The 24453-nt window shown below is 43.4% G+C and overlaps 1 protein-coding gene across 10 annotated transcripts in view; it reads right to left on the reverse strand.

Annotated features, from left to right (window-relative positions):
• The window catches only part of CIT (citron rho-interacting serine/threonine kinase), a 165608-nt gene extending 150360 nt beyond the window's left edge, over positions 1–15248 (reverse strand). For 8 of the 10 annotated variants that reach the window (XM_086681824.1, XM_086681823.1, XM_086681820.1 and 5 more), the window contains exons 1-3: positions 15181–15247; positions 14008–14257; positions 7614–7755 (exon numbers count right to left, since the gene is read on the reverse strand). In XM_086681824.1, the coding sequence (XP_086537950.1) occupies positions 7614–7755; positions 14008–14103 (238 nt within the window). In that variant the 5' untranslated portion in view covers positions 14104–14257; positions 15181–15247. Of the gene's footprint in view, positions 1–7613; positions 7756–14007; positions 14258–15180 lie in introns of all 10 variants that reach the window. The other 2 variants (XM_086681822.1, XM_086681821.1) reach the window with 2 other exon arrangements.
• Between the last annotated feature and the right edge of the window lie 9205 nt (positions 15249–24453).

Consider the following 24453-nt stretch of genomic DNA (forward strand, 5'->3'; position numbering starts at 1 on the left):
AAGAGATGTAAGAGTTACTCCCAGGTGAGTGAAGCACTTTCCAATACACGCATCTTTATGAAAGCACAGAAAAAGAAAAAAAGAAAGAAAGGAAAAAAGTGTTCCTATGTGTTCCCTCGCTGTCAAAAGACATTTTAGTCACTTTCCCATCCGTCATGAATAATTATAAAATCAGCACAAAAGTGTTTTTATATGTTAAGTTTAAAATTAAGGGCTCCAGAAATTCCAAAGCAGTTTCCATGGTAGCTACGATTTGAATCCTGTAGACTCAGAAAATAGGAGGAGAACACAAATCAGGCTTTTCTTCTTCCTCTCTGAAGGCCACAGGGCAGCGTTTGGTCAAACACGCTTATCAGCATTTACACTGGTTCATAATGTGACGTAAGCAACACGATTCCCAACTCAGTCGACTTTAGAGCTGACCTCCCGCTTATCCCATTCTAGTGCTACTGCGCAGTGTTATCCCACAAACCCATCTCTTTCGGATTGTCAGTAATACCTCCTTTCCCTTAATATGGAGCAGTGCTACCAAAAAGAAAAAGAAAATGGAGCCCTGGACATTTGCTCTGCAGCACTGACAGGTCACACACCTGGAAGGGTTTGCAACTATCTGTTTCTTTGCCTATGGTAGTACTCCTTTTTCAAGTGCAATCTCTCAGTCAGTATCTTAGTCTGCTCAGGCTGCTGTAACAAAATACCATAGATGAGGTGGCTTAAACAACAGGCATTTATCTCTTACGGTTCTGGAGGATGGGAAGTCCAAGATCAAAGTGCTGGCAGACCGAGTTCCTAGTGGGAACCCACTTCCTGGCTTACAGACAGCCATCTTCTCACTATATCCTCACAAGATGGAGAGAGACAGAACCCTCGTCTCTCTTTTTCTTCTTCTAAGGACAACAATTCCATCACAGAGGCCCCACCTTCATGACTTCATCATCATATGAATTTGCAGGGGGACACAAACATTCAGTCCATAACAGGTGGAGATCCTGAATGTATGAAGTATGGATTAAATGGATGGCAGATTTGGAATCTACAGTATATTTACTGACACTCTAAGAACAGTAAGCTGGGACATCACTGGATATGCAATGACTCTCTAAGGATCTGAAAGAGGGAAGTGGAACAGCTGTAGCTGACTAAAAAATTCAATCCTGCACATTACAGAGAAGCTGCATCAAATATAGGGGTTATGCTCCAAAGGAAGACAAGAGGAACACGGAATCAAAATTATTCTGGAGAATCCCTCAGAAAGGTGCCATGATGAGACCAAGAGACTCTTGATATCCCAGACAGACACTGAAGTCCTCCAGGCATTAGAGCAGGTTGCCCTTTCCATGGTTGGGCACCAAATAAACTTGGGAGCTACATTCTAGAGCTACGCTCGGCAAGTTATTCACACAATAGGAGGAAATTAATCCAACAAGGGGAAAAGTCATTTCATTACCTATAGTCATTGAACAGAATATTGATAAATTAGCCAATACAATTTTAATTGGTATCCACCTCCTTTCTTTGTTGTGTGGGTGGAGTCGCATTCACTTGGATCAAAGGTACACATGATGAACTCCACTGCACTGAGTGCCTTCCCACCTGTCTCTTCAGCCAGTCATCCTGAAAGCATTTCCCTTTGGTCCCTGGAGGAATCAGGCAAGCGTGGTCGGCACATCCGAATAAATTCATCATAACCATTGCGAAAAATAAATCTGGAGCACCTTTGTGGAGAATTCATGCAGAAGCAAGACTGAACGCTGCACAATATCTTCCTTCTGCCCTGCCATCCCTGTGCCAAGCCCTGTCTCTCTTCCCTGCCATTTTTCCAAGTTTCTTTCAGATCAAGTATTTGAGTTTTGAATTATAATTCCCCAAATATGCTGGCTTGCAACTTCCTGGGTTGAACCTGATTTTATTACTGCTTGCGCATGAAGCCAGCCTCTCCCAATTCTCTGTTAGGCCTTGGGTCCCTAAGTTGCTTACTGCATTTGTCCAACTCAACTCTGGATCCATCGCTGTAACCACCAGGCATTTCAGTCACACAAGTAAATAAACCGCTATAGACAGAACCACAAGGATACTCAGAATTCTGAGAAACCTTACCAAATTTTAGGTCTTTTTCCAAAGGCTTTGAATTATTAAGGTGAATGATTGAGATACTAAACTCAAGTCTATGACTATTAAAAAAAAAAAAAAAAAAAAAGACGATTCACAATTTCCCTCCATGCCAGCAGCTTCTGTGATTCCAAAACCACATCACACTTCAGCCCTGCACACTGTTAGTTACAGCATTTAAGTACCGAATATTGAGGTGGAAATGAAGACCCAAAGCATGGTAATGAAAAGGCAGTCAAAGCGTGACCTTGTCAGATAAACATTTGGACCCAGGGGCAAAAGCCAATACAGCACAGTGTATCGCTTCCTTTTCTGAAACTCAGTCATTCAACATTTCAATTTCTAGGAATTTGTCCTTCACAGAAACGTTAGCAGATGTGCTCGAAATAGACAGGAAGATATTCATCATGAGCACTGCCTGTAACAGAAAAATAATCAGAAATGACCTAAAGGTCCATCAGCAGGGAAGTGGAATCGACCTAAAAGTCCCACCCACATAAAACCAAATTAGGCACATGAGGTAGCTCAATCTCCACTAGAATATATTACATATTCTTTAAGGGCAGGAATTTTTTTCAGTGCTGATCACTACTGTGAACACAGTACCTAAAACGGAACCTGGCACACAGCAAGTGCTCCGTAAATATTTGTTGAGTAAATATAATGCTAAGTGAGCAAAGCTAGTAGCAAAATATTACATACATATGATCCACTTTGTGTAAAATTAAACAAAAGTAATGTTAGAACATACACGCAAAGGGTTGATAACTGCTTGTTGACTGGTATGCATGAGCTCATTACATTATTCTCTTTACCTTAAGACCCACTTCAAAATGTCCATAATAAATATTTTATAAGGACAAAAAAAATTGCAACATTATGCACCAAACTGTTAACAGCAGTTATCTTAGATAAGATTTTGAGGGATATTCTCTCATTTTGACCTTTTATTTATTTTTATTTTTAATTTATTAGACAGAGAAAAAGGAAGAGAGTGCAAGAGTAGGGGAGAGGGGCGGGGGGGGGAGAGAGAGGAAGAGAGAGGGAGAGAAAGAGAGAGAGAGAGAGAGAGAGAGAGAGAAAGAGAATCCCAAGCAGGTTCCAAGCTCAGCCCAATGTAGGGCTCGATCCCATGACCCTGGATGGTGACCTGAGCCAAAATCAAGAGCTCATATAATTAAATAAACATGGGGTGCTTCGATGGCTCAGCCAGTTAGAGCTGTTTAATTTTTTTTATCATTTGGACCTTTTATATATTTAACTTTGTATTATGTTTAGAATTGGAAAAAAATTTTCTTATAGTTATAACTCACCCATACATACTACAGTTGTTAACATACAGAAGCTTTTGCCTACAGTAAATGTAGCTGAAAGAGTATAGGATTAAAGCTACCGTCAAACCACCAAGAATAGTCCAATGTCAACAATTATCAACACTTTGTTATTCATGTTTTATTTTTTTAAGTTTATACACACACACACACACACACACACACACACACACACACACACAAGCGGGGGAGGGGCAGAGAGAGAGAGAGAGAGTGAGTGAGAGAGAGAATCCCAAGCAGGCTCCACACTGCCAGGGCAGAGCCTGACACAGGACTCAAGCCCACGAACCGTGAGATCATGACCTGAGCCAAAGTGAGACGCCCAACCGAGCCACCCAGGAACCCCCTATTCACGTTTTAATATCAGTTTATTTTTTACACAAATTCTATAATACTTACAATTTTGCCCCTTAACTTTGTTCACTCAGCAATACAATCATTCAACCAATATTTACTGAACATCTATCATGTGCCAGACACTGTTTTAGGCACTGGGAATAGAACAGTAATTAAGAAACAAAAATCTCTTCCCTGGGTTCCCAGATGTGGGTTCCCTGTCCTACTTTGGCTCCAGCTAGGGATACCACTTCAGGGCCATACCCGCTGTCTCATTTCCTCCAACGGTCTCCATGCAGTAGCATGGAGTAGCAACAGTCTCTTATGCAGTAGCAACTTTCGGGCCCTTCTACCCATGTAAGAACACTTAGATTCCAAAACAGAAACTTTAAAAGAGGTTGGGGGGGGAGGGGCAGGGGAACCAGACATACTAATGTAATCACCCTTTTCCAATCACAGCCTCTCAGCCGTACTCTCCAGGAAGCCTCTTCAAAAATATGAAACAGTTCCTTGCAAGAGAATTCTATTAGAAAAATCTACATTTCGCTAAGCCTAAGCCCCCTGATTACTGAATGAGTCTAGAAGATCCACTACTTTAAAGTAACCAGAGGGCAGACTCAAGACTAATGAAGGAGCCGGTAGATGGCTTGATAAATTAGTCTGTCTCATAATTTCCCTTCCCCTCCCACTCCCTATTTGAGGATTTAAATATTCAAGAAAATAAGGTGGGAGTTTATTCAAATAAATATGGAATAATGAGGGGCGCCTGGGTGGTGCAGTCGGTTAAGCGTCCGATTTCAGCCAGGTCACGATCTCGCGGTCCGTGAGTTCGAGCCCCGTGTCAGGCTCTGGGCTGATGGCTCGGAGCCTGGAGCCTGTTTCCGATTCTGTGTCTCCCTCTCTCTCTGCCCCTCCCCCGTTCATGCTCTGTCTCTCTCTGTCCCAAAAATAAATAAAAACGTTGAAAAAAAAAATTTTTTTTAAATAAATAAATAAATATGGAATAATGAATAGTACCCAAGTACATTTCAAAGTTAAAGACCTACAATATATTAAATATACATGGAGGCTGGTGGCTACCATTACTGGATAACATTTATTATCTCCTGTGTGCCAGGCAACGTAAGCCTAATCTGTGCACTAACTCATTCAAGCCCCACACAGCCTTATTGGATATGCATTTTCCCCATTTTGCAGATAAGGAAACAGAAAAGACAAGTGGACATACACTAATTTTATCTACTCAAAACTCTCAGCTCCTTTGGGCACTTCCACATCCCCTATTCCATGAGACCCTGGTAATTGCAGTGCCCTGAACCCCTAGGCACCCAGATGAGGCCCATAACACTTGACATCCTGGCCTGGCCCCTGGTCACGGGGTAGACAGATGACCCAGAACAGAACCAGTTAAAATCTTTCCTGGGGATCCTATTAATATAGAGAGTGGAAAATAAATATTGCATAAGGTGTGGTAACCATCTCCAAAGATGGTGCCAACGAATCATACACACACCTCCTAGAACTCACGCCCTTATGCCTAGACTCCCTGGCACATGGAATCTGGGCAGCCCCACGACTCACTTCAAACAAGACAATGCAGCAAAAGAGATCTTATGTCCCTTCCACACCTAAGCCCTAAGAAGTCCCGGCAGTTTCCACCTTGGTGCTTTTGAAAGCCTTGAGCTACCATGTAAGAAGTCGACATCTCTACTAGAGAGACCATGTAGATCAGAGGTCAGCAAGCTTTTCTTTAAGGGCCAGAGAATAAATATTTAAGGCTCTGTAAGCCATATGGTCTCAGTCACCACTACTCAAAGGCCTTGTAGTGTGACAGCAGCCACAGGCAGTATGTGAACAAATAGGCCTGGCCAACACCTTCCATTAAACTTGCTTTACAAAACAGGGATCCCAGGCTGTAGTTGGCTAACCCTTGATGGAGAGACCACACAGGAAAGCCACTTGGAGAGCAAGAGGCCTGGAGACTTCACAGAGACAGGGAAAGGCCCCGTCATCCCAGAGTCCCAGCCGAGTCCAGCCTTCTAGGCAACATACCAGACACTGTGCAGGCCATCTTGGACTTTCTAGACGAGGAGAGTCCTGGGTGCCTGCAATCTTAGCCCAAGTCACATGGAGTGGAAACATCCTCAACCCACAGATTCATGAGGGGTAATACAACGATTGTAGTTTCAGACCACTATAGTTCAAGGTGCATGGTTACACAGCAAAGTCGCATAAGGGAGGGTTTCTCAAACTCGGCACTACTGAAATTTTGGGCCAGATAATTCTATGCTATTCTGTCATTGCAGGAAGGTCAGCATTATCTCTGGCTTCACCCACTAGATGCCAGGAGCACCCTTCCCTGCAAGTTGTGACAACCGAAAATGTCTCCCAAACATTGCCAAGTGTCCGAGGTGGGGGGGTAGGGGGTGCAAAACCACCACTGGCCAAAAAACACTGATGTAAAGTAATAAAATACAAAACTGGGACACCAGCAGCCCACTCCCCCACATTGAGGAAGACACGAACAGGGTGTGGCGAAGGCCGATTTATGACTTTCATAGGCCCTAGATACAACTGCCTTCATCAGCCTCTTCCTCCATTAAAAAAAAAAAAAAAAAATCAGGGGCGCCTGAGTGGCTCAGTTGGTTAAGCCTCCAACTTCGCCTCAGGTCATGATCTCACTGTTTGTGGGTTCGAGCCCCGCATCAGGCTCTGTGCTGACAGCTCAGAGCCTGGAGCCTGCTTCGGATTCTGTGTCTCCCTCTCTCTCTCTGCCCCTCCCCTGCTCACGCTCACTCACTATCTCTCTCTCTCTCTCAAAAATAAATAAACATTAAAAAAAGTCAAAAACTAGGGGCGCCTGGGTGGTGCAGTCGGTTAAGCGTCCGACTTCAGCCAGGTCACGATCTCGCGGTCCGTGAGTTTGAGCCCCGCATCAGGCTCTGGGCTGATGGCTCAGAGCAGGGAGCATGTTTCCGATTCTGTGTCTCCCTCTCTCTCTGCCCCTCCCCCGTTCATGCTCTGTCTCTCTCTGTCCCAAAAATAAATAACCGTTGGAAAAAAAAAAATTTAATAAAAAAAAAAAAAGTCAAAAACTATATTTTATGATACCACTGACAAAAGGATAAATACAACCCAAAATCACTATAATTATTTTGCTCATAGTTTTCTTGTTTCAAACTAAATTTAAATTAAGTTAATGAAAATAAGTGCAATTTATTAAAATTAAATACTGTGCCTGCTATGCCTGCAGGATTATCAGCCCTGAGTGGGTATAAGGATGGAGCCAGTGGGGTGCCTGGGTGGCTCCGTCGGTTAAGCGTCCGACTTCAGCTCGGGTCATGATCTCGCAGTTTGTGAGTTCGAGCCCCGCGTCGGGCTCTGTGCTGACAGGTCGGAGCCTGGAGCCTGGTTCGGATTCTGTGTCTCCCTCTCTCTGACCCTCCCCCATCCATGCTCTCTGTCTCAAAAATAAATAAAAATTAAAAAAAAAAAAAAAAAGGATGGAGCCAGAGGACTAACTCACGTACCTGGATCCAGCCATGCCTAAAGTTTGACCCATCCCTGGATGGGCTTCACAAGCTCAGTTTCATGAGCCATAAATTCACTTTTTTGGCCTAAGCTAGTTTGAGTTGAGTTTCTGTCACTTGCAACCAGGAGACCTGACTTATCTGTTCTCCCAAATGCAACAGGTGGAAACTGACCTTAAAACTGAGTCTGCCTTCCTCAGAGCAGAGTTCCTACTCACTACCACCAACCACTAACTCATTCTGCCTCGGGCATTTTTGCAGTTTTCTCTCCCAGAAGACTTTTCCAGAAGAACCTCTCCAAACTTACATTTGCGGACAAAGTTGCTCACGTGCTTAATCTTCATCAGAGCAGGCTGACTGCATTCTTCAAAGAGAACGAAGAGGGCATCTAATATCCCTTCTCGGGAAAGAGGAGACATCTGCTGTTGAGTCAGAAAGGGTGGTTTCCCCTAAAAACAGCAAACAGCAGATGGAGACACTGTCAATAATGAAAAGCTTTGATCAATAACATCCACACAGAGTAAATTACAAGCCACCAACTCTAACTGCTCACGACACACGCTAACAGCACAATTCTGTGGCTTCATTCTTTAAAGCGACATCAATGGAGAGTCATTAAGTTATCACTTGTACAATTCCATTATTGTGGGCTTCTTTCACCAGTGCCTGGGAAGAAAACCTTCACGAGCGTGCCATTAATAAGAAAAGGCCCCTCCTTCTTAACAGTCTGAGGCTCATGGGAACATTGACTCCGGACCCTGCTGGTTCTGACGTGTTTCCATGTCTCTACAATAGGACACAATGATTGCTACATCTTTCAAGTGCGCCCAGAGGTTTGCTAATATAACTGCAGCTTCTTTAATTTACTTGAACAATCTAAAGTAGTGTGAACGAAGTGCCCACACTGAAGCTGAATTTATTCATGACCTAGACCAACAGTTCCAAACTGGCAGACTGTATCTAGCTCACAGACATGTTTTGTTTGGCCTGCGGCATTTATTTATATATTTTTTTAAGTTTATTTCATTTTTGAGAGAGACAGAGTGTGAGCAGGGGAGGGGCAGAAAGAGAGGGAGACACAGAATCCAAAGCAGGCTCCAGGCTCTGACCTGTCAGCACAGAGTCAGACTCAGAGCTCGAACTCACGAACCGCAAGATCATGACCTGAGCCAACAGTCATGATCAGACGCTTAACCAACTGAGCCACCCAGGCACCCCAGGCCTGCAGCACTTAAATTTGAATTTCCTGCCAATATTGAAAAATCAGGAAATTCCATTCAAAAGAAAGGGTGGGATTTGAGGGTTCTCCTAAAATACTGGAGGACTGGGCAACATCGTCCCACATTCCCATCTGGTGATGCTGAGCTGTGGTTGAGTGATGCTGCCCCTCTGTAGTGAATGTGTTCAGCAGTTCACTGCAGACCTCACTGCCAGTCTTCCATCTGGCCCATGTGACTCACTTATACTCACTTCCTGGCCCCTAGGGACATGAGTTTGCAACCTCTGGTATAGAGCAAAGATTTCCATGGGCCAGGCTATGGATTGTGTGGGGTCTCTCTGCCAAGATGGCCACCAACAGGCCCTCTAACTCTGTAGGTGCTGCCGCCACTCCCATCAAGAGCCAGAGTCTATTTCTCCTCCCCTTGAATCTGTACTTTCTCTGTGACTTGCTTTAAGCAACAGAAGGTGACAAAAGTGACACTGTGCCAGTTCTGGGCAGACTTCTAAAGGAGCCTAGCACCATCTGCTTTTCTCTTTGGGGAAGCCAGTCGCCATGTAAAAAAGCTTAGACCAGACGGGGGTCAGCAAACTATGGCCCATAGGCCAATCTGGCCCACTGCCTGTTTTTATAAATAAAGTTTTATTGGAACACAGCCACACCCATTCATTTACATACTGTGGCTGCTTTTGTGCTACAGTGGCAGAGTTGAATAGTTGGAGCCACTCCCAAAGCCTAAAATATTTATTATTTACAGAAGAAAGTTACCAGCCCTAGGTTAGACTACTGAATAATGAAGGACTTCATAGAGAAGTCAGCTAGAGGAAAAGTCAGATGCCCCAGCCAGCAGTCAGCACCCAGATGTTCCAGTCCCAGCCAAGCTCCCAACATAATATGGCCCCTTGAGTGACCCCAGCTGACATCACAGGGTAGAACAGAACTGCCTACTTGAATCCAAATAACCCACAGAATCAGAAGAAAAATAAATCATTGCTGCTTTAAACTTTGTGAATGGTTTCTTACACAGCACTGGATAATAGACACAGACTGGTTACATTGAATCACCCGAAGAACTTAGCCAAAAAACAACAAAAAAATTCTCTGGTGCTATCCCCCTCCTACTGAGTGAGAATTTTCCAGGTTATGGCTTAGAATCTGTTTTTTTGTTCTTTTATGTTTACTTATTTTTGAGAGAGGGAAAGACCAAGAACAAGCAGGGGAGGGGCAGAGAGAGAGGGGGACACAGAATCCGAAGCTGGTTCCAGGCTCTGAGCTGTCAGCACAGAGCTCAAAGCGGGACTCGAACTCACGAACTGTGAGATCATGCCCTGAGCCGAAGTCGGACGCTTAACCCACTGAGCCACTCAGGCGCCCCTAAAATCTGTTTTATTAGCAAGCTCATCAAGAAATTCAAACCTCAGCCAGGTATGTGAAGCACTGGGTCACAAGCCACCATACCTGTCACTTTATAGTTCTGCCACAAACTCCAAAAATTAATAAGCCTTTGTTCCTTTGTTCTTTAGTAGTTTGGACTAACTACAGCAGCAGTTCCCAAATACAGTACTGATTCTTAACAAAGTTCTCAAGTTGGCCAAAAATGAGAAAAAATGAACACCTCATAATGATTTGTCTATAAAGCTAGATATATTCAAATTTTAAAGTGGTCTTTTTTTTCTGAAGTAACATCCTTCCTTTGTTGCGTTTCTTAAAAAAATTTTTTTGGGGCGCATGGGTAGCTCAGTCGGTTGGGTGTCCAACTTCAGCTCAGGTCATGATCTTACGGCTTGTGAGTTCGAGCCCCGCGTCGGGCTCTGTGCTGACAGCTCAAAGCCTGGAGCCTCTTCAGATTCTGTGTCTTTCTCTCTCTCTCTACCCCTCCCCCGCTCACACTCAGTCTCTCTGTCTCTCAAAAATATTTTTTTTAATTTTTTTAATTTTTTTTTAACGTTTATTTATTTTTGAGACAGGGAGAGACAGAGCATGAACAGGGGAGGGTCAGAGAGAGGGAGACACAGAATCCGAAGCAGGCTCCAGGCTCTGAGCTGTCAGCACAGAGCCTGACGCAGGGCTAGAACTCACGGACCGCGAGATCATGACCTGAGCCGAAGTCGACCGCTTAACCGACTGAGCCACCCAGGCGCCCCTTAATGTTTATTTTTGAGAGGGAGAGAGACAGAGCATGAGTGGGGTAGGGGCAGAGAGAGAGGGAGGCACAGAATCCTAACTAGGCTCCAGGATCTGAGCTGTCAGCACAGAACCCGATGTGAGGCTTGAACTCATGAACTGGAAGTTCATGACCTGAGCCACCCAGTCACCCCTGTTGGTATTTCTTAAAATGTCCCTTATTTATAAAAAAAAAAAAAAAAAAAAAAGTCCCTTATTTTTGAAATGAAAGGACTGGAGATAATAGGCCTTTCTCTGTACATCCTTTACTTGGCAAAATAAAAAGCTGGCAAACCTAGATTAGCCCAGCAAATTTGTGAAACTTTGCTGGCTCAAAAATTTAAAAATCTGCCGCCCGCCAACAGAGAAGTCGTTGGAAAGTTAAGCAGAATGTTAGTAGAAGCTAAGACCCAATCTAGAGTACTTTCCTGGATGGAAAACAAAATCACTACTCTATCTAAACCTTGGTAAAATAGCACTGTACGGGAAAGAACAGTATCCAGTGCCTGTTTAGACAAATGTCATGTGTATGCTACAGTTGCAAATAATAGCAGTCGTGGAGGCAGGGAGGAACTCATCATAAAAAAAGATGAACTGGGGATCTACCCACAATCCTTGCTTCTATAATGACACTTAAATATAATATACATTTAATAAACTCTGACACACACTGGCAATGTCGCCAGTGGTTACATGTCCGATCTCTGGAGCTTGGCGCTGCCATTTACAAGCTGCATGATCCTGGACGAGTCCTTGCCTCTCTTGCTGCCTGTCTCCTCCTATTTATTTTTTTTCAACGTTTATTTATTTTTGGGACAGAGAGAGACAGAGCATGAACGGGGGAGGGGCAGAGAGAGAGGGAGACACAGAATCGGAAACAGGCTCCAGGCTCTGAGCCATCAGCCCAGAGCCCGACGCGGGGCTCGAACCCACGGACCGCGAGATCGTGACCTGGCTGAAGTCGGACGCTTAACCGACTGCGCCACCCAGGCGCCCCTGTCTTCTCCTATTTAAAATGTAAGTCAAAACAGTCCTTACATCTGTTCTGATGCGAGATAATCAGGAGCACGCTGGCCCTGTACCCAGCTCTCTGGAAGCCACACTTGTTACATAATGAGCATACTATAAGCCCTTAGTAAATTTTGTAAGAAGTTGGAAAAGTTTTGGAGTAAAATGTAGAGGGGCTAAAATGTGGCAGTACTCCAGTCAGCTAGGGTCAGAGGCAGACTATTCATTTGTGAAAAATATCTCATGGCTTAAAATGGCAACAGGGAAGATGGCATAGAACAACCTAAGCCTTCAGTCTGTCTCCACTGATCTGTTTGAACATTCCCCAATACCAGTATTTTGGGGGGGAAATGTCATCAAAAAAGTATTAGTATTTATCATCATACAGGTATCCATGCATAAATACCCTCCTAAATATAATTACTGTTAAGTAAACATAAAATTTAAAATATAATTTAAATAAATGTAAATTAAAATAAAATTTAAAAATAGAGTTACTGTTAAGTAAACATTACTGGGGCACCTGGCTGGCTCAGTCAGTAGAGCATGCAACTCCTGATCTCAGAGTTCTGAGCTCAAGTCCCACATGGGGTGTAAAGATTACTTAAAATCTTTTTTTTTTAATGCATCATTACTAGGGCGCCTGGGTGGCTCAGTCACCTGGGTGGCTCAGTTGGTTAAGCGTCCAACTTCAACTCAGGTCATGATCTCAAGGTTCATGAGTTCGAGCCTCACATCGAGCTTTGTGCTGATAGCTTGGAACCTGAAGCCTGCTTTGGGTTCTGTGTCTCCCTCTCTCTCTGACCCTCCCCTGCTTGTGCTCTCTCTCTCAAAATTAAATAAAAACATTAAATTTTTTTTTTAAATTTATCATTACCGGGGCGCCTGGGTGGCGCAGTCGGTTAAGCGTCCGACTTCAGCCAGGTCACGATCCCACGGTCCGTGAGTTCGAGCCCCGCGTCAGGCTCTGGGCTGATGGCTCAGAGCCTGGAGCCTGTTTCCGATTCTGTGTCTCCCTCTCTCTCTGCCCCTCCCCCGTTCATGCTCTGTCTCTCTCTGTCCCAAAAATAAATAAAAACGTTGAAAAAAAAAATTTTTTTTAAAAATAAATTTATCATTACCATAACTAATATCATTTCTACACTTAACATTAATAATAGTTACTATTTATAACTATTGGCTTATCAAGAGCTAAGTGCTTTACATAAATTATCATTTAATCCTCATGACAACCCTCTGAATTTGGTGCTCTAACCTCTATTTTCAAGAGTGGCAAATGCAGGCACCTTAGTAATTCAGTTGGTTGAACGTCTGACTCTTGGTTTTCAGCTCAGGTCACGATCTCATGGTTTGTGAGTTTGAGCCCCCACATCTGGCTCCACACTGACAGTGCAGAGCCTGCTTGGGACTCTCTCTCCCTTTCTCTTTGCCCGTCACCCATTCATGCACTCTCTCTCTCAAAATAAATAAAATAAATCTTAAAAAAAAAAAAAAAAGAGTGGCAAATGGGTTCAGAGAAGGCAAATGAGTCACTCAAGGTAACACAGCTAACTAGTGTGGGGCCAGGATTCAAACCTAAATCTTCACTACTATCCATATTGTCCCCGACTTGTGAATATATAAGTCAAACAAGGATTTCTACACCAACAATGTTTCATCTACATCAAAAACAAAAGAATTAGAAATCCACTTGGAAATTATTTCCTGATAGTAAGCTTTAATACTTCTGGGATGATAGAAATATTTTATATCTTTTTTTCTTTCTTTCTTTCTTTTTTTTTTTTTTTTAAGTAGGCTTCATACCCAGCACAGAGCCCAGCATGGGGCTTGAAGTCAGGCCCTGAGTTCAAGAGTCAAATGCCCAACCGACTGAGCCACCCATGCAACCCAGAAATGCTCTATATCTTGAGTGGACTATGGTTTTCACAGGTGTGGGTATTTATCAAGCTTTGTTTTGTTTGTTTTAAATAAACATCTCTTGAATGAAAATAGGATTACACCTATAGCAATTATGGTCAAATATTTTCTTGATAAATTTTGTTTTTCTTTCTTTAATAAAAGGACAACACTTAGTATAGATGTGTAAAGTGTGAGAAATAATTTTTTAAAAAAAGAGAGAGATCTCCTTTCAAGGACAAGTTCAGCTATCTACTCCTCTGTCTGTACAATGGCTCCTTTTTCCAAAACTATCAGCAATATAAAACATCCAATGAGATTTCTCCTAGAAGATTATCCTCAGTCCTATAAGGATAACAGCAAAAAGGAGGGGCCAAGGGAACACACGCAGGTGAAGGAGTTGGCAGCCTGTTACCTGGAAGAAATGATTCAACCTGGAGGCCCGGCTGGCAATGGGTTCAGCAGCACCAGCGTCCAGCAGATTCCTTGCTCCATATTTGAACTTCAACATCTCTCCAAAGGTGAAGAGATATAGGAGCAGAGCAAGTGTGTGCTACCAATTTGAGGAGGAAGAGCCTGAAAAATCCTGATCTTCTTCAAGATGTTGGGCACAGGGAGGTAAAAACAGTCACCACACAGGTCTTAGGAAGTTCAGTCTGGCAAATCTGACATTAAAGAGCAGATTTTTAGTCACTATAACAGGAGGTAATACACTTATCTGACATAATCTCTTACTTATAAATAAATTTATTATCTACTCCACCTATAGTGTAAGCCCTTGTGGAGCTCCACAAGGGCTTACACAGAGCCAAGACACATAGCAAGTTCTAATAAATACTTACAGAATCAATGACTTAAATAAGTAAATGACATAGTATGTTGGAAAGTAATACGTGCTACAGGGGTTAAAAAAGGAGAGAGGGAGAGAGCAAGGTAAGGGCAATTGGTGTGTGTGAGCAATTTTTAACAGTGTAGTCAGAGTAGACTTCACTGAGAAGGTAACATCTGAAGCAAAACCTGAAGTGGGTAAGCAGTTAAGTCTTGCTGGTGGGCGGGAGAGGGAAGAAAAGTGTGCCGGGCAAAGGGAACAGCCAGAACTAAGACTCTGAGGCAGGACCTGGCCTTCGCTAACAACAGCAGGGAGACGAGAGTGACTGGAGTGGCTGGAGCAGAGGGAAAGGCACTGGAAGTTGGAGGTGACGGATGGTACCAAAAGTGAAGACACAAAATTGTCACGATCACACGGATAATAAGGAGCTGCCGCGCTCCACTAGCCGGAATAATGCAGTTAATGCGGACAGGTAAATGAGGCAGGGCGGATCACACACGGGACCCCACCCTGTTTAAGAAGGATCTCACAATTCCTCCCGCCCCACGGCACCACCTGCAGACCTTTCAGCTCCCTCGGAGGGGGACCCGCGCACCTCCAGCCTGGGAAGACCCTCAGGCCCCCGGCAGCCTTGGAGGCGGCAACACCACCCTCCCCGCAGCGGGGGGGAAAGCCGGGACTGGTGTGGGTGGAGGCGGCCTATCCCCGGGTTTGCAGAGTGGGGTGGGGGAGATATGGGCGTGAGGGGTTCACACTCACGCTCCGCCGACCCAGCCAGTGCGCGTTCCGCTCCGCCCGAGGTCTCCCGCCTCTGCATTTGAACCCCGAACAGCGTGGGCGGGGTTCAGCCGTGTCCGGACCAATCAGAGTGCCCGCTTCTAGGAGGACAGCTGCGTGTCAACAAAGTTCCGCCTAAGTCCTAAAAGGGATAGAGGAAGTGGAAGGGAGAACCAATCAGATTGTTATTTCCTTTGACTCGTGACCAATGGAAAACGCACAAGGGCAAACGCGGCCGGGCAGGTCCTGGAAGTTTGAAATTGACGGTTAAGCAGGGGGCTGCATTTATGGAATCGTTCGTTTGTGTCTAGGATCCCTGAGGAGGTCGCCAGGGCGCTGTCCTCTGTCTCCTTGCGAGGAGGAAGACAGCCAGGCCGCCTTGGTTTTCTTGTTCCTTAAATCTGGCCAAAGTAGGGGGGCACCTGGGTGGCTCAGTCGGCTAAGCCTCGGACTTCGGCTCAGGTCGTGATCTCACGGCTCCCGAGTTCGAGCCCCGCCTTGGGCTCTGGGCTGACAGCCTGGAGCCTGCTTCAGAATCTGTGCTTCCCTGTCTGATCTTCCCTCGCTTGTTCGGTCTCTCAAAAAATAAACATTTTTTAAAAATTGGCTGAAGTAAGAAGTGTTTGCTACTTGGGGAAATCAATTTGTTCTGTGCTACAGCTAAGGCAGCTTGAACTTCAACGTGCCTCGGTTCCTGCCACTTTGGGCTGATTGTCCGGCAACAAATAGGTAAACACATTGAAATTGTCAGAAAGGACATTTTAAAATCACTTAAACGCAGGAGATTTCAACAGGCACTTCACTAAAGAGGAAATCCATATGGCCAACAAACGTATAAAAGGGTGCTCAATCTCATACATAATCATGAAACGGTGAGATATAATAACACGCACTCCTCCCCCCAAAAAGGGGAGGAAGTTCTAGCAGTGTTTTTCAAAGATGTGGAGCTTCAGTCATTTATACATAGCTGACTATGAATTAGTACAGTGTCTTTGAAAAAGTCTGGTTCTATTTGCTGTTGAAGTTGAAGACAAGCATATCCTACGGCTCATATGCCCAAGAATGAACAAATAATATTGTATCACATAATGCCAAAAACAAAAATAAAAACAAAAACTAGAAGCAATGCAAATGTCCCATTAGCAATACAAAGTATACCGGAGTGTTTTCATACTATAATGAAAAGGAATAAATACAGCTAAACACAATGACATGAGTTTTGACATGATGCTGAATGAAGGAAATGACAACAGAACAAAGGATGATTTCATTAATACAAATTTCAAAAGCAGACCGTTTCCAAAACTGCAAGGGAGAGATGTACGCACAGTAGTGGTAAAACCATAAGAAAGCAAAAGCCAGGATAGTGGCCCCCTGGGGTGAAAATGGAGGCTATTCAAGGTGTCAAGGTGCTATGATCTATTTCTTAACCTGGATGGTAATAATGTGGATGTTTGTTTTATAATTATTAAATTGGGTGTGCATGTACATGTACACATGTTCTGTTTATGTATATAAAGGAGGAGATGGTCTTTGCTGTGCTCTTCCAATTCCTACACTAGATAGAACTGAAGATGTCTTTTCACATGCACATGTGTGTGTCCATCAGTACAAAACCGAAGCTACAGGCTTCCTTAATACACTTTTTTTCCCCCACCTGTAACTTGTTCTTCCTCCCTAGGACGATAATGATATTTATCAAGCCCCCTCCCTTACTAAGCACTTGATCTCATTTGATCCTTACCACAACCCTAAGAGGAAGGAACTATAATCCACATTTTACAGATGGAAAAACTGAAACTGAAAGAAATGCATTAGCTAATCTTGGGTCATTCAACTTTAGATGGTGGAGCAGGATTTGGAACTCCTGGACTATCTGACCCCAAATACTTTCGTCGGCACAAAACCTGCTTGTCAGAAGACATTAGAAATTCTCCTAGCCTCCGCTTTTGTCATGTTGCAAGGGCTGACCCAGTATAGAAAAATGGAAAACAAAAATAAGAAACGCTTCTAATGACACGTTGGGGATGGCAAGGGGAGGGGAGGTGCAAAATGGGTTGTAAGCAGCTGTTGACTTGATAAAAAGAATCACAGAAAGGTCTGAATGTGGATCTAGTCAATGCTTCTGATTTTTCTAGTCCAGCCAAACCTGTTAGTTTCCTGGTATCAGAAATAGAAGCCTTTACCAGAATCTTGGGACTTGTTCATCCTAAATTAGAATGCAGTGTTAGCAGCGCTGTTGTGCACTGCCCTGAATCCTGCCTAGATATCCTAATTTCCTGTTAGAACAATTACTGGCCTTTGCAAACCCTTTGTGAAACAAGACAGGAAATAAACAACAAATAAAATGAGTACAGAAACATACAGCAAAAAAACACATTAGCTTCATCAATTTTCTTTCAAGAGTAGTAGCTGCACAGAAAGTGTATGGGGAGTATAACGAATAAGAACGGACCGAGAGTGGATGTGCATGTACTAAAAGGATAAGGGGCACCTGGGTGGCTCATCGGTTGGGCATCCGACTCATGAGGTCAACTCAGGTCATGTTCTCACAGTTCGTGGGATCAAGCCCCCTGTCAGGCTCTGCTCTGACAGCATGGAGCCTGCTTTGAATTCTCTCTCTCTCTCTCTCTCTGCCTCTCCCCCACTTTCTCTCTTTCTCTCTCTCTCTCTTTCAAAATAAACTCTTTTTTAATTTTTAAAAAAAGGATAAGACATCGCCAAACAGAACTGTCATTAAAACTAGACAGAGACCTGAGACCATACGTTTGTTCTTGCACAAAATGAAACAATGACCATTCCGTTGCTGAATATGAATCCAACACGACTATTGTGATGAGGATTTTGGAAGAACATAATCACAACTGAGTCACAATGAAGGACCTTATGACATTCCATCATTCATTTATCTGAAAAATATTCATGTTGCCAAGCACTGAGGGTACTGCCATGAAAAAGACATCCTTCTTGTCTGATTTTCAAAGGCTGAGCAGAGTGGGGAAATGGGGCTGTGAGCAAACAATTGTGAAACACTCAGGATAAGTTCCTACAGCAGTGGAAACTACAGAGCACTGTGGCAACCCAGACGGGGGAGGGTAGGTGGTATTGTGACAGCAAATATCCGACACTTGAAAATCGAAGAAATGTGATCGCCCTCAGAGAATCCAACTGGGAGATATAACACAAGCACAGAAACTCCAAGGCACCTTAAAGGAAAGACTGCAAGACTTAAACCAGACTTTAGCAGAACCTTAAGAATTATACATAACCATCCCCCAAAGAACAGAAAAAGTATCTGAGGAACTAACCCCATTTCAGATATAAAGAGATAAAACTATTCTGGTCCTTTTGGCAAGGAAGAGTTCCTCAAGCTATTTTAGCTGCAGGTAACTTCTAAATCATGAAAATAACTACCATTAACCGAGTGCTTTCTAACAGCAAGCCACAGCCAAGGTATTACCTGTTTCCCAGAGATGTGTCCCCCCCCACTGGTATGAGGGACAGTTTCAACTCACATACAAATGTCACTTATTTTTTAAATTATACACTTTACTAGATTAGGGACAATTACAACCAGTTCATCAAACCAGGTAGTGCAGGATGTTTAGCAGAATCTTGGCCTCCACCCACTAGATGCCCCACTCACTAGCATGCACTCTCAGGGGTGACAACCAAAAACATCTCCAGACCTTGATAAGGTCCCCTGGTGGGGGGAGTGATTGCCCTGGATTGAGAACCACCTGTTATAACTGGATGATGTGAAATTCTCCAATGAATAAATATACTGCACTTTATTTAAACCAACAGAACTCACAAATCAAAATGTTTTCTAGATTTTAAATATTATGAAAATGTTAACCAATTGTTAGAAATTTCATTCTGACACCATTACTTTCCAAATGTTTTCTCTGAACTTGAATGATTTTTTTAATGTTTATTTATGAGAGAGAGTGAGACAGAGCGTGAGGTGGGGAGGGGCAGAGAGAGAGGGAGACACACAGAATCCAAAGCAGGCTCTCAGGCTCTGAGCTGTCAGCACAGAGCCCAACGCGGGCCAGAACTCATGAACCGCGAGATCATGACCTGAGCTGAAGGTGGACGCTTAACCAAGCCACCCTGGCACCCCTGAATGATTTTTTTCTTTAACACAAACTAGGCTCCATGCCCAACATGGGGCTTGAACTCACAACCTTGAGATTAAGAGCCACATACTCTACTGACTGAGCCAGTCAGGTGCCCATGGATGATTTTCCATCTATATTTTCCTTCTCTGACCTAAGACAAATCTTCTAACAAGGAAAGGTAAATTTTCAAAGTTCAATTAAATGGCAATTAGACTTCTTGCCATTTGATTCTAGACAATTTCTCTATGACGCTTGGGCATGACAGTTAATTGTGTTTCTTCAGAAATGTTATAAACTGTAGGGGCGCCTGGGTGGCGCAGTCAGTTAAGCGTCCGACTTCAGCCACGATCTCGCGGTCCGTGAGTTCGAGCCCCGCGTCGGGCTCTGGGCTGATGGCTCAGAGCCTGGAGCCTGTTTCCGATTCTGTGTCTCCCTCTCTCTCTGCCCCTCCCCCGTTCATGCTCTGTCTCTCTCTGTCTCAAAAATAAATAAAAAACGTTGAAAAAAAATTTTTTTTAAAGAAAAAAAATTAAAAAAAAAAAGAAATGTTATAAACTGTTAAACATACCTCTAATCCCTTAGCACACTGATTTCAGGAGTGTCTTATAATTTCCAGTCCATTTATACTGTAAGAAATTCAGGCACCTGACTCACAACTATTCCCTAAGAACAACTAGGAAATAAAATGTCACCAAATTCCTCTGGAATTCAAGAGAATGGAAAGAAAAGCCACAGACCGGGGAGATAATATTTGCAAAAGACACATCTGACAAAGATCCAAAATATACAAAAAAAACCCCACTTAAAACACAACAATAAGAGAACAAAACCAATGTAAAAATGGGCCAAAGACCTTAAAGGACACCCCCACTAAAAAAGATATATACAAATGTCGGGGTGCCTGGGGGGCTCAGCTGGTGAAGCATCAGACTTCGGCTCAGGTCATGATCTCACAGTTCGTGGGTTCAAGCCCTGCATCAGGCTCTGTGCTGACAGCTCGGAGCCTGGAGTCTGCTTTGGATTCTGTGTCTCTCTCTCTCTCTGCCTGTCCCCTGGTCACTCTCTTTCTCTCTCTCTCTCTCTCTCTCTCTCTCTCTCACACACACACACACACACACAAATAAATAAAACATTTAAAAAAGATACACAGATGGCAAAAAAGCAAATGAAAAGATGCTCCACATCCTATGTCACCAGGGAAGTGCAAATTAAAACAACAGAAGCTATCACTGCACACCTGTTAGAATGACCAACATTCAGATCACAGACAACACCAATTGCTGGTGAGGATGTGGAAAACAGCAACTCTTCTTTATTCCTGGTGAAAATGCAAATGGGAGATGGTTTGGCAGTCGCTTACAAAACTGAACACCCCTACCATACGATCCATCAATTACACTGCTTGGTATTTACCCAAAGGAGTTGAAAACTGCATACACACACACACACACACACACACACACACACACACACACACACACAAATATGGATGTTTCTAGCAGCTTCATTAATAATTCACAAAACCTAGAAGCAACCAAGATGTCCTTCAGTAACTGAGAGGATAAATAAATTGTGAAACATTCCAGACAATGGAATATTATTCAGTGCTGGAAAGAAATAAGCTATCAAGCCATGAAAAGACATGGAGGAAACTTAAATGCATATCGCTAAGTGAAAGAAGCCAATGTGAAAAGGCTATACACTGTATGATTCCAACTATATGACATTCTGGAAAAACTATAGAGACAGTAAGAAAAGAAATCAGTGGTTGCCAGGCATCGGGAGGGAGGGATGAATAGGTGGGTGGAGCACAGAGGATGTTTACAGGAGCACAGGTGTTCTGTTTCATATCATAATGATGGACACATGTCATTATGCATTTGTCCAAACCCATAGAATGTACAACTCCAAGAATAAACAGTAAGCTGTGAACTTTGGGTGCTGATGATGTGTCCATGCAGGCTCATCAGCTGTAACGCATGTGCCGCTCTGGTGGGGAATGTTGATAGTTGAGGGGGGGGAGCTTAGAATGTGGACATCTTTGGGGGGTCCACTGTTGGTCCTACCATAACCAGCAAGGTTGAAGAAGAGTTGATGCAGGCAAGGATAGTGGGAGATAAGGTCAAAGATGCTCCTTTTTAGTAACTAAAAGCACACTCATTAAAAAGAATGGTCTTTGTGATTTCATTCTTTAAAACTAACTGGGGGTGGTGGGTGGTGCCTGGGTGGCTCAGTCAGTTGGGCACTCGACTCTTGATTTTGACTCATGTCATGATCCCAGGGTTGTGGGATTGAGCCCTGTGTCAGGCTCCACTCCAAGAGTGAAATCTGCTTAAGATTCTCTCTCTCTCTCTCTGGGGCGCCTGGGTGGCTCAGTCGGTTAAGCGGCCGACTTGGGCTCAGGTCATGATCTCGCGGTCCGTGAGTTTGAGCCCCGCGTCAGGCTCTGTGCTGACAGCTCAGAGCCTGGAGCCTGTTTCGGATTCTGTGTCTCCCTCTCTCTGACCCTCCCCCATTCATGCTCTGTCTCTCTCTGTCTCAAAAATAAATGTTAAAAAAAGAAATTAAAAAAAAAAAGATTCTCTCTCTCTCTCTCTGTCTCTCTCTCTCTTTGGGGTGCCTGGGTGGCTCAGTCGGTTAAGTGTCTGACTTCAGCTCAGGTCATGATCTCACAGTTCGTGAGTTCGAGCCCTGTGTCGGTCTCTGTGCTGACAGCTCAGAGCCTGGAGCCTACTTCGGATTCTCTCTCTCTCTCTCTCTCTCTCTCTCTCAAAAATAAATAAACATTTTTAAAAAATCAAAAAAGATTCTCTCTCTCTCTCTCTAAAATTAAAAAAAAATTTTTTTTAACCAACTGGGTCAGCCCTTTCCACAGTAAATTACATTAAGTTGTACTTTTCTAGCTCCTTCCACCATCAGACTGCCTTTGTAATGTTCTCTTTCTTTCTCAATGTCTCATAAAGTTAAAACAGTTGGATGGATGATAGTATGAATTCTATTTCAGCTTTGTATATGTGGATGTTGAGAGAGGCCGTCCATTCCCAAAAAGCAAACCTAGCTGAGACAACTTTGTGAAGAAAGGAAACACAAAGCACGAAGTGGGTACACAAAAAGTGTATTCTGTTGTTCATTCACATCACTTTGCAGAAGAGCCCAAGATCTCTATTTGGGGGCTTGTGTATATTGGGGAAGACACTGGCCAGCCTTGCACAGCTTTTCTTTTTTTTATTTATTTATTATTTAATTGTAATTAATACACATGACATAAAACTTACCATCTTGACCATTTGTAAGCATGCAGTTCAGTGGCACTAAGTACATCCATATTGTTGGGCAACCACACCACCATCCATCTCTAGAACTCTTTTCATCTTGCAAAACTGAAACTCTGCACCCATTAAATACTCATTCCCCGTTCTCCACTCTTCCAATCCCCTGGTAACCTCTATCATTTCTGTCTCCATGAGTTTTCCTATTTTATGTACCCCAAGCTAGCGGAGTCATACACTATTTTTATGTGTGCGTCTGGTTTATTTCATGTAGCATTGTGTTGCCAAGGCTCATCCATATTGTAGAATGTATCAGGACTCCACTCCTTTTTATGACTAATATTCCATTGCATATATATTTTGTTTATCCATTCATCTATCGATGGACCCTTGGGTGGTTTCCACCTTTGGGCTATCATGGAATAGTGCTGCTGTGAACATTAGCATCCAAGCGTCTGTTTGAGTCCCTGCTTTCAAATCTTTGGGCGCATCTACTTAGGAGTTGAGTTGCTGGATCATAGGGTATGCTACATTCAATTTTTGGAAAAACTGCCAAAGCTTCCGAGCTTTTCCACAGCAGCTATACCCTTTTACGTTCCCACTAGCAAGGCATCAGGGCTCCAATTTCTCCATATCTTCACCAGTGCATGTTATTTTCTGTGCTGGTCTTTTTATATTAGCCATCCTAGGGGTATCAAGTGGGCATCTCATTGTGCCTATTTATTTTTATTTTCCTCGCTTAGTAAAAGAATCTTTTATATGAAATTCAGGCATTACTCCAGATCGCACTCATTCCGCACTGTCTAATAAACCCCTATACTTCACGTCCAGTAGGCTTTAGGCTCCTGCCTTCAAAATTACTTCAGTCAGTGACTTCTTTACGTTTAAAGTGCGGCTTGTTTTGCATTTGCCTCACCGAAGCAGAGGCGCTATCTAGTGGCCCAATAGGGTAACTGCAGGATTCAGCCCCCTTCGGTACCCATGCCGGTCCGAATACAGAATCCTTGATTATATTTTACTTTCCTGGTGATGCCCACGTGATAGCACCACGAAAGGTGAAATCCAACTCCCATTCAGAAAGGGATGTTTTTTAAAATATCAAATAGATGGGCTTTCACCCCAAATGACAATGCCTTCTCCCGGGTCCTCTTAATTGCACCCTTTCCTAAAATAGGAATAATAGAAATGCAGCTGACATTTTAAATGCAACTGGTTTGTTGAGTGAGTGTTCCAAAAAAGAAGCAATTTAATTTTCTTCCAGTTTCTTCCTTCAATCATTCTCTGTCAAACCTCCCTTTTACACTCTTCAAAGTCATACTTAGCAAACCCTAGTTTTCAGGTTTCTTCAAGTTTCCTCAGTTCCTTGTAGTGTCATCTAATATTTTACCTGCCCCCTCCCCAGAACAGGTCAGAGTAAGGAGGGTGGTCTGTGGGGGTGGTCTTCTCTTTTATGCTCTTTCCACTCTCCCTTCTTCCTTTAAAACTCCTCTGAATGGACAAAATGAATGAAGCAGATTAGAGACACCAACTTCCAGTTACAAATGAGCCATGGAAATGAAAAGTACAGCATGGAGAATATAATCAATAATACTGTGATACACTTGTCATGGTGGGCATTTAGTAATGTATATAATTGCTCAATCACTATACAGTATACCTAGAACTAATTTAATGTTGCATGCCAACTATTCTTTTTGTTATTTATTTTTGAGAGACAGAGCGTGAGTGGAGGAGGAGAAGACAGAGAGGGAGACACAGAATCCGAAGCAGGCTCCAGGCTCTGAGTTGTCAGCACAGAGCCCGACACAAGGCTTGAACCCACAAATTGTGAGATCATGACCTGAGCCGAAGTTGGATGTTCA

Source organism: Puma concolor, chromosome D3 (assembly GCF_028749965.1).
Source record: "Puma concolor isolate L17-30 chromosome D3, mPumCon1.1.hap2, whole genome shotgun sequence".
Lineage (NCBI taxonomy): Eukaryota > Metazoa > Chordata > Mammalia > Carnivora > Felidae > Puma > Puma concolor.